Source organism: Myotis yumanensis, unplaced genomic scaffold (assembly GCF_028538775.1).
Source record: "Myotis yumanensis isolate MYYU_CA2020_CCGP unplaced genomic scaffold, mMyoYum1.0.hap1 SCAF_12, whole genome shotgun sequence".
Classification (NCBI taxonomy): Eukaryota; Metazoa; Chordata; class Mammalia; order Chiroptera; family Vespertilionidae; genus Myotis; species Myotis yumanensis.
Window position 1 is genome coordinate 15101263 of NW_027223763.1, and position 10603 is coordinate 15111865.

Below are 10603 nucleotides of genomic sequence, written 5' to 3' on the forward strand. Positions count from 1 at the left end.
GATGGCTCTGTTAGTAGTTTCAATGTATCCTTTCACCTAAAGGACCTGCTCCACACCACCAGGCGGAATGATGCACTGCTCAGTGAGCAGACCAGGCTCCAGAAGGACATCAGTGAGTGGATAAAGAAGTTCGAAGACTGCCAAAAAGAAGAGGAGACAAAACAGCAACAGCTTCAAGTGCTCCAGAATGAGATTGAAGAAAACAAAGCCAAACTAGCACAACAAGAAATGGTACTACATGTTTATGATTTTACGTAACAGGAAACACTTGGTCACTGGTGTGAGCTTTTTTCCTCCTGGCAGAAACCTGCTGAGAAGTACCCCCCAAAGGAATAGCTTCCCTTAACTGCCCTGGGTAATTAGGGGGTATTGTAACCAACTCTTTCTTGGTATTAATATTTCTAGACTCTTAAGGCCTTAGAACATTGGTTATATAAAGAATCTTCATGGCCACCTGTCATTTGCTGCTTGCATCCCCTTCTCACATGCTGACCAAATTGTTTTCCAGTCCCTACTTGATTACCTTGATAAAGGAACTCACTCTGTCACGGTGGGCTGTTTCCTACTTTCTATTGTACTAGATTCTATCCATGAAGATGCTCTCATCTGGGACACTATTTGTTTTTGTATGACTGACTAAGATTGTTCTTTATTAAGATGTTTCAAAGACTCCAGAAAGAGAGAGAAAGTGAAGAGAGAAAATTAGAAGCAAGTAAAGCGACACTGAAGGAGCAGCAGCAGCAACTGGAAAAGGAAGTAACAGACCAGCAAAGCAAACTGGACCAGGTGCTCACAAAGCTGCTGGGGACAGAAGAGCGTGTCAGGACTCTGCAGGAAGAGGAGAGGTGGGGTGAGGCCCTGGAGAAGACGCTCTCCCAAACCCGTATGTATTCTGGAACATCACATTCCGGGGGAGGGATACTCTTCTGGTGTCTTGTGAAGTATGTACAGGAGACCCAGGGCCCAAGCATAGCCCAGAAAGGAGGCAGAAGCAGCATAGTGGGGAGTACAGTTCAGACTCGATCCTCGTAGCCCTGTAGGAGAGTGGCATTGAGACTGACGGTTAAACCTTTTTGCTTCACCATATTGTCCTCTTTGAGAATGCTATCCCAAGAATGTGGGACAGTAAGGCAAAGTAGTGCCAAAAGGTACTCTATAGGCTTTCTGTGAAGTACATTACTTATGAGCTCTGGGAACAATGATTCATTTCATCTCAGTTAGTGGGAAAAAAAAATATTAACTGTTCTACTTCTATCCAAATTTGACAGTGAGTGAAAAATTTCTGTAAAATTTGACAAATACCAAAATACAGGTATTTGCCTTTAGATCTGTTTGTTCTCACTTAAGCCATATATAAAATAGAGTTGATATGGGAATCCAGGGTAAATGATTGTTCTAACATCAATAATGATTTTTTTTCTGCAGGGTTTAATAATGATTAGAAAATGTTGTTTCCTCCTCTTACCCCTGAGTGAACCCAGTGGACTTAAGGATCTGAAGGGATTATTATTTCTTTTCCCTGAGAATTCTTCTTCTTTTTTTTCAATCCTTACCCAGGAATATGTTTTTACTGATTATATATAGAAAGAGAAACATCGATGTGAGAGAGAAACAGCAATTGGTTGCCTTCTGTACATGCCATGACCTGGGATGGAACCCGCAACCTAGGTATGTGCCCTGACCAGAAATAGAACCTGCAACCTTTTGGTGCATGGGAAAATGCTATCACCAACTGAGCCACCAGCTAGGGTACCCTGAGAACTCTTGATCGAACCAGACCCAATCATTTCATTTTGAAAATGAAACCTAACAAAAAAAAGTGTGGCCATGCCAGAGGTATAAAAAGTGAAATCTGGATAGGGTGTTACTCTAAAGGGTGTGATCAGAACAATTTGTTTTAGATGTCACTATTATTTATAAGCATTATTTATTCAGTCTCACTATGTACTAGGTATTTGAATACATGATTCTCATCGAACAGCAGGAGATAGTTCCCCCTGTAAAACAGGGCTCATATGGCTCTAAATCCCATGTTCTCTGCACTGCCTATGAAGAAGAAGTACTGGTGTGCTTCCCTTCATTAAAATAAAGATTGAGTCCTAGCTGGTTTGGCTCAGTGGATAGAGCGTTGGCCTGTGGCCTGAAGGGTCCTGTGTTCAATTTTGGTCAAGGGCACATGCCCAGGTTGCAGGCTAGATCCCCAGTAGGGGGCATGCAGGAGGCAGCCAATCAATGATTCTCTCCCATCATTGATGTTTCTATCTCTCCTTCTCCCTTCCTCTCTGAAATCAATAAAAATATATTTTAAAAAATAAAATAAAGGTTGATAAAAAACACTTCAGCAGTCTGTTTTGTGTTCCCTGGACCTCAGGATTGGTGCTTTTTTTTTGAGTCAAATACTCAAAAAGGAGATAGTCACTGTGTATCACTTTGGAATCAGCCCTCAAGGCCCATTATGTCAAGAGGCACCTTATCTGGGCCTTTTTTTGGGCCTCTGGTGTGGGTCAGAGGGTACTTGGAAGACTCAGTGATGGAGTGGGTGGCATGTCATTATGCAATCTGCCCTCAAGGGAAGGAAAGCTCTGCCTAAGGCCAACTCAGGGCCTCTGGCTGAAGTACTAAAAATGCTCATTTCAGAACAACAGCTTTCAGAACGGGAGCAGCAATTAATGGAAAAGTCAAATGAGCTGCTGGCTCTCCAAAAAGAGACAGATTCTATGAGGGCCGACTTCAGCCTCCTGCGGAACCAGTTCTTGACGGAAAGAAAGAAATCCGAGAAACAGGTTCTCAGCCTGAAGGAAGCACTTAAGATCCAGCGGAGCCAACTAGAGAAAAACCTTCTCGTGAGTACCTGCCACCCTGGCAGTTTATGAAGAAATGATGCGTTTAAATGTTTAAACTAACATTGTTTCAACATAGAAAAAATAGATTACCTGTCAGCCCAACTATTGCTTTTGGTGTATTTCTGCATAATTTGTTCTTGAAGCTGATGGTAGATGTTGTCTGCGTCTGGGCTGCAGCCCTGGCCGGAAAGATGGTCCTATAAACGAGACAATGTCAGCACAAAGCAGAGAGCACTCTCAGCTGGCAAGCTGCTACTGGCTGCAGTCAGTGCTCATAGCTTTTCCTCATCCTGCCCTTTTGGTCAACATTACCAGTAGCTTTAATTAATCATTATCCTAAAACCAAGAAGCCCAATCTAGCATGCTTTTAACCCTGAAATAAATTTTGGGAGGTGACACACAGATGAATACAAAACAGTTTATGGTGGGTGGAGGCAGATGGGCAGCAACGGGGACTGTCACAGAAATGGGTTTCTCTAACACTCTCTGAAGGAATTAATGAACCCCTGTGGTGTGAATGTAACTTTAAATCACTTGTGTTTCGGAAAAGGTGATAGATCCCCTTGTAACTAATGATAGGGTAACATGATTATAAAGATAAATATGCAGATATCTAAATTTTAACCCTTTCGATAACCCTATGATGATGAAGTCATTGTTCCCATTTTACAGACTATTAATGGAGGCTAAGAAAGAGAAAGTAACTTATCAAAAGTAATGTTGCAGACCTAGGATTCAGGCTTTGGGCTAACAGACTCTGAGTATGTCTGTACTCCCAGCTCTACCACAGCTGCTAAAGAAGGCAGGTAGAATTACCCCCATTTTACAGCTAGACAAGCTGTGGCGCAGATGGAAAATGAGTTACAGAGCTAGTGAGTGTGTAAGCCAGCAACGGCATCTCCATTTATTGGACCACAGGGTCATTTTCCTCCTTCTGTGCTAGGAGCAAAAGCAAGAGAACAGCTGCATGCAGAAGGAAATGGCAACAATCGAGCAGGTGGCCCAGGACAACCACGAACGGGCCAGGCGCCTGATGAAGGAGCTCAACCAGATGCAGCATGAGTACACGGAACTCAAGAAACAGGTGTGTCCAGGAGGCCTGGCTGGCCGCCAGACAGGGGGCCTCGGGAGCCACGCTCACTGCCCGTGGCCTCAGACAGACTTCGCTTCTCAAATAGCTTGTTAAGAGGAGTATTTCTTGGTGAAAATTGTGAAAATCTGAATATATAGAATGTTAAGTCATATTTGTTTTTGTAGTCTTAAAATATAGAAATATACCTTCACAAGAAAAACTTACTAGTCCAAAATATACTTTTAAAATTCATCAAGCTTTATATGTTATTTTTGAGAGAAAAATGAAGTTCTTCAGCATAAAGCTTTATCATGTCCCAAAGAAGTGTGTTGTTGAAATGTTAGATTTTATGTCAGAAACAAGTCTGTAAGAACTGACCACCCTGGGTAAGAAAGAGTGACTCCAGGGGAACCTGCATTACCCTGCAGAGGGTGTGAGAGTAGTTCCTGCATAGACTACTAGTCTCCCCCTCGATGCCCCTGGTGTCTCTTCACCAGTGTCAGCATTTGGGCCACCCAGGACTCTCTAGTCGGCTACTAGGGCCACTCATTTGACCTGCCACGCTTTATCCTTTGGACAACCACAGAGAGTTTGTGTCTCCAAACTCTCCCCCACCCCCAATATACACTCCCTTTGGTTGAAGAAAAAGATGTTTTATTTCAAAGCTCCAAGTCTCTGCTAACTTGGAAGGGCAATTAGCAGTGGGTATGGCTATATTATCTTCCCTGAGCTCTTTATGGAGAGAGCCACATAGAGTAGTCTCAGGTATTCAACACAGTCTGTAACACCTGAGGAAACTGTTTAACCACCAGATTCTTCACCCATAAAATGAAAGCATTTGACCAGATCACTTCTAAGGCCCCTTTCAGCATTAACATTTATAATCTAGATCACTCATGACTTGTTTCAGTAAATGGTCATTTTCTCCTTGCTATTTAATTATCGTAGTTGCCATTTATTGGATACCACTAAGGTGGTTCATATAAATTCTCATATTTTTTAATGCAAGGTATAATCTTAATGTATAAATGATGTAACAGGTTAAGAAGTAACTTGCCCTAACTCATATGGTAATGTTTACTGACAATAAGATTAAAATCCAGCTCTATCTAACTCCAGAGAGACTAACTTCTATAGAGCAATATATCATCAAGGAACACTGTGCCCATGCTTTTTAAAAATATATATATATTTACTGATTTCAGAGAGGAAGGGAAAGGAGAGAGAGATAGAAACATCAATGATGAGAGAGAATCATTGATTGGCTGCTTCCTACACGCCCCCTGCTGAGGATCAAGCCCCACCACTCGGCCATGTGCCCTTGACCGGAATCGAACCTGAGACCCTTCAATCTGCAGGTTGACGCTCTATCGCTGCTCCACTCAAAATGCCAGTAAAATCGTTTACATGGTAGCTTACAGATACTTCAGTAGTTGAAAAAGCACAAGTTTTTGACATCTGTAGATCTTTAAACTCGACACATTAAACAGTTTAATTCCAGTTAATTCCCAAACTTAACCAATGGTATTTGACTCTTGCTCTTTAGATGGCAAACCAAAATGATTTGGAGAGAAGACAAATGGAAATCAGCGAAGCAATGAGGACACTTAAATCTGAGGTGAAAGATGAAATCAGAACCAGCCTGAAGAATTTCAACCAGTTTCTTCCAGAGCTACCAGCAGATCTGGAAGCTATTTTGGAAAGGAACGAAAACCTAGGAGAAGGGTTGGAAAGCTTGAAGGAGAACTTTCCATTCACCACGAGTGAGAGACCATCACCTTTGGAAGAAAAACCTAATTTTTCCCAGGTTCACATAATGGTAAGGGTTTATCCTGCCATTCTCTGGACTTTGTAGAGGAATAACTTGTCTCCCACCTCCCCTGGATTAGCTGAAAACAGGCTTGATGGTGGGGAGTGTAGGGGGAAATGCTGGTTGGTTACTGATAGTGGTGTGTGGTGACTGGTGTTTCCCTTTCCTTCTGAAAAAGGATGAACACTGGCGTGGAGAAGCGCTGCGAGAGAAACTGCGGCACCGTGAAGATCGGCTCAAGGTTGCCCTTTACAAAGGACATGTATAGCATGAGTTATTTGCACACTGAGGAGGGGGGAGGCTAATTGCTTGCATTCACATACTGCTGTCACATGGGCTCTACTGCAGTACTCTCAGCAGCTTTGTAGATTACATGGTGGGAGCTCAGAGAAGTTGCATCACTCAGTGAACAGCAGAGTCAGTATTCAAAACCGTGAATTCTGATGTTAAGCCCAGCATTATTTAACCTAAACAGTGCTGCTTTGCCTCAGCCCAAACTGACAGAACCTAAGCATTTGGGACAGGAAATAGAGATACAATGATAAGCAATAAGGAGCTCAGAGGCCAATGTTTTGGGGAAAGATTGGTAATACTGGAAAAGTAGGCTTGGGTGTCAGATAAGAAGTTGTTTGGCTCAGGGCATGTTGAGTTTCAAGGCCTTGTGACTCATCCAGGGAAGCTGTCTGCCTGTAGGCAGCTGAGAATAGGAGTCTAGACTTAGTGGTCAGAGTTGAATTAAAGATTTGGAGTTGAGAGTTGAAAAATGTGAAGTAGAACAGGAGGACAGAATGCACCTTTGGAGAACAGCTATATATCATGGGCTGAGAGGGAGCTGTTTGTATATTGAGGGATGCTCTTGACCTCCAAAAGCCTTCAGCCCCATGTGGGTATTTATATGTAAATCCATTCTAATTAAATTAGGTTTAAAATTCAGTTCTTCGGTTGCCATATTTCAAGCTCTCAATAGCCGCATGTGACTACTGGCTACTATATTGGACAACACAGACAGACAACATTGCCTTCATCACACAAAGTTCTGTTGGACAGTGCTGCTGTAGGCTTTGAGAGAATCATCTCAAAGGTACAGCATTGGAAAAGCCAGAAAGGAATCTGGGGTTGAGGATTAACTACATTGTGAGAGACACTGAAGACATTGAGTAGAAACCAATCTTCTGAGTCTGGGAAGAAAAGGAAGAGAGAGATGAGCAGTAATTTAATGGGGAGGCTGGAATCCTTAGCATCATTACAGTAGAGAGAATAGACTGAGTAAAAGGCCCAGTTAATGAAAACACAGAACAGTACATGTTTACACACACTGAGAGCAGTGTGTACCTCTAGATTTTTTTTATTTTTTTTTAGGACAAGCATTTTCAGCAGCCATTCCTACTTTATGATAGTCAAATTTGCCTATCAAATGTTAAATGTGAGGAAACTACTGCGTAATAGTTCTGGATATATAAAACTGTAAACTTCACCCTAACACTTTCAGGCTCAACTTCGACGCTGTATGTCTAAGCAAGCAGAAGTGTTAATCAAAGGGAAGCAGCAGACAGAGGGCACTTTACACAGCTTGAGGAGACAAGTCGATGCGCTAGGGGAACTGGTCACCAGCACCTCTGCAGATTCCATATCGTCACCATCACCTAGTCCGTCTCAGCTGGAGTTTTCTTTTGCAGAGGACTGTCAGCTTGGACCAAGCCAGGTAAAAGGAAGCTCTTCACAAGGGGTCTGATCTGTACTTGGAAAGTACCTGAAAGTTTGGGATACATAATCTAGAGGACACTCAGAAGGAAAACAGTGCCACCTTCCAATCTCTGGAAAACTTATCCTAGTCAGGACTTTTTTCATGATCCCTAGTAAAACTGGAATCAACTGAGGTCTTCGGCAATGGACTAGACCTGGAGACGGGAGGACCTGTGAGGGACGTACTTAATGCTGCTATTAATGTCCTCCACCTCTGGATTTCCTTATTCTCTCCTGGGTCATACAGAATTTAGACCTGTGAGGCCAGTTTGAGCCCTAGTTTAACCTATCCGTCCCCCTGTATCCTGGGGAAAAATGACTGACTGTGCCTATTGTTATTCCTCAGCAAAAGTTGGAACATAGACCTCTTACCCCAGGGCCTATGAGAAATCCTGAATTTCACAAAGGTTTTCTGTGTGACATATATAGTTAATCATGTAGGAGGAACATGAAATATACTCATGGATTGGTAAATAGTAACACAGTACTACTTTCAGAGACAGGCAATAGCTACTATTTTTTGACTATCTACTGTGTACATGTACTAAATCCTTTGTATATTTTTTCTCATTTAAAGAAATTGTATAAAATGAAACCAACATGTAGGGGCTAATCTATCTTTACTGCAGAGCAATATATGGAATGGTTGAGCCACAAGAAACATTAAGGAAAATTGCCTGTTTATTAATAAGCACAAGCTCATTAGGAGAGTCAGGACTTAAATATGATTATCTTAAAACCTTCTATGGTAGGACCCAAGTCAGGTATAGGCCTCAGGATATGCCTGAAGGAAGGTGTCAGGTGGCTTTGGAAGTGAGACAGCCCCAGTAATGGGAGATGGTGCATGAGGGTTTGGGGGCAAGTTCATTATCAGTTCATGGTGGCAGCCAGAGGAGTTCAGGTGCTCTAAATTCAAGAGAATAACGGAGAGGTTAGACCACAAGGGGTAGGGGTAAGATTGTTAGAATTATTTTGGAGTCTGGGGTAGTAATCCAGGTCTCTGTGGGATAATATAATAGCCCATGCTACACGGGAATTAGGGTGCTAGCTTCTGGGCCTAATATTTTATCTCCCTTTTCAGAGTTGTTTCCAACAAGTCCTACAAGGTCCATCAAAATTACGAGACAGTTACCGACATTGATGCCATTCCAAGCTTCCTGCTCACAGGGTACCTGTTACAAATAGTTCTTTTAACCAGCACTTTCAGTTGGAAGATCTTGAATTTTAGCTTATAATCTTAAGGAAAGTAAGCTCTCAACTTTAATTTTAAAATATTTTTCCAAAGAAGTACTCAAATATATATATATACATATTAATATATATTTTTTTATTTTTTACAGAGAGGAAGGGAGAGAGATAGTTAGAAACCTCGATGAGAGAGAAACATCGATCAGCTGCCTCCTGCACATCTCCCACTGGGAATGTGCCCACAACCAAGGTACATGTCCTTGACCGGAATCGAACCTGGGACCTTTCAGTCCACAGGCCGACGCTCTCTCCACTGAGCCAAACCGGTTTCAGCTCAAATATATATTTTACCTATTAGCCTTTATGGTATCACTTTGTTCTGTTAATTTATATAAGACCTGTTTTTACTGTTGCAAGAATTCATCCTTTCTTTCTGTCTTACCGTAGGAAAAAAGGGTTCAGCCAGATGAGGAATACTATCTTGCATAAATCTGAGGAAAGACCTCCACTACCTCACTAACTTCATTGTTGGAATGCCACTTAGTTTTTATCAAGATCCAGTGAATTCAGATGCTGAAACTCTTACTGTAGTTTATCGCACTTGAACCATTAAGGCCAGGGTTTTTGTAAGTCATGTGCACATATGGGAACAGTTGTATAAATTAAAACAGGGTTCTAGATTGCTGAGCATTTTTATTTTTTATCTTTGAAATGTGCTATTATAAAACCAATGCTGAATGTAACTGCAAATTTGAATCTATAAAGCGTTAAAATCTTTACTTACAAAGAAAAAAATATACTTAGGCCCCTCTTCATTCAGTGCCAAAGGTTATTTTTGGATTTTGCTTAAAAATCTATTTTCGTATGAAAATAAAAGGTAAAATAAATGTGGGCTATTGTCTGACTTTACATTTCACAGATATACAATAAAGCTATCATATTATTACCTTAATTCTAAGAAATGACAATCTTTCAGTTTCCTATTTGTTTGGAGGTTGAAGTATGTTGTACCTATCAGAGAATGTTTCATCTTTTGAAATACCTATTATAAAACTATTACATTTCAGGTTCTTTTCCTTGACCAAAACTTTGGTGGAAAAGTAGAGAATCTGACCCAGGGTAAATTCAAACTGTGCTCAGACTTAAAAATTTTTGAAGTACTGTAACTAATGCCTTGACTCCATGGTACAGAAATACATTATTTCTCTAAAAATAAGAATAGCAGCTCTTGGTCATAATGAAATGTCCCATGTGATAGTGAAGTATGAAACCACATGAAATAGATTAGGTTTTAAAATATTTCCAAGGACTCTTTTCTAGGCCCCCTAGACAGCTTTTGATCTATGGCACATAGTTACGCCATGTTTCTACAATACAGAATAGCAGTGCAGTAATCCTCATCACTTAGGTTTATATTCCTAAAAAGTTGTTTGGCTACAACTGGACCATTAAGATATGGGATAAATATAGTACAATGAAGACAATGGAAGTGACATAAAATTTACTAGTACATAGCAAGTTCTAGAAGGCATCTCATTCCAAAACAAAAATTGATTTGGTAGTATCTTTTGGTTTCATTTTCACAAATCTTAGCAAAATGCTTAAAATCCTGGCCTATTCAGTTGTCGAAATCTTTCAGGGACACATTTTCTTGTTCTATCCATGTACTGTATGTGAGGGTAAAATAACTTCTTTCTAAACTACCACATGAACCCTCTCTATATTCCCAAATATACAGGAATGGAAGGTAATCATTAGGTCTTCTCTTTAAGGGTAGTGAACTGAACCACACAACCATAAATAAAGATCATACCTAAAACAACAGTTGTGTGGGCAACCAAGTTCTCAAAACTTTAAGAGTCTTCTGGAATAAAAGAAGTGAGGTAATTAGTGTATGAAGCCAAACACCTGGTTCCAAAGCTTTTTTCCAAAGAAAGTTTATTACCT

General features: G+C 40.9%; 1 protein-coding gene across 4 annotated transcripts in view; it reads left to right on the forward strand.

The window, feature by feature from the left end:
- Positions 1–9597, forward strand: part of CNTRL (centriolin) — a 79503-nt gene extending 69906 nt beyond the window's left edge. For 3 of the 4 annotated variants that reach the window (XM_070430819.1, XM_070430820.1, XM_070430821.1), the window contains 9 exons: positions 43–231; positions 658–883; positions 2638–2843; positions 3787–3927; positions 5462–5734; positions 5904–5987; positions 7215–7427; positions 8550–8636; positions 9104–9597. In XM_070430819.1, the coding sequence (XP_070286920.1) occupies positions 43–231; positions 658–883; positions 2638–2843; positions 3787–3927; positions 5462–5734; positions 5904–5987; positions 7215–7427; positions 8550–8609 (1392 nt within the window). In that variant the 3' untranslated portion in view covers positions 8610–8636; positions 9104–9597. The remainder of the gene's footprint in view (positions 1–42; positions 232–657; positions 884–2637; positions 2844–3786; positions 3928–5461; positions 5735–5903; positions 5988–7214; positions 7428–8549; positions 8637–9103) is intronic. The other variant, XM_070430822.1, reaches the window with a different exon arrangement.
- The last annotated feature ends 1006 nt before the right edge of the window (positions 9598–10603 follow it).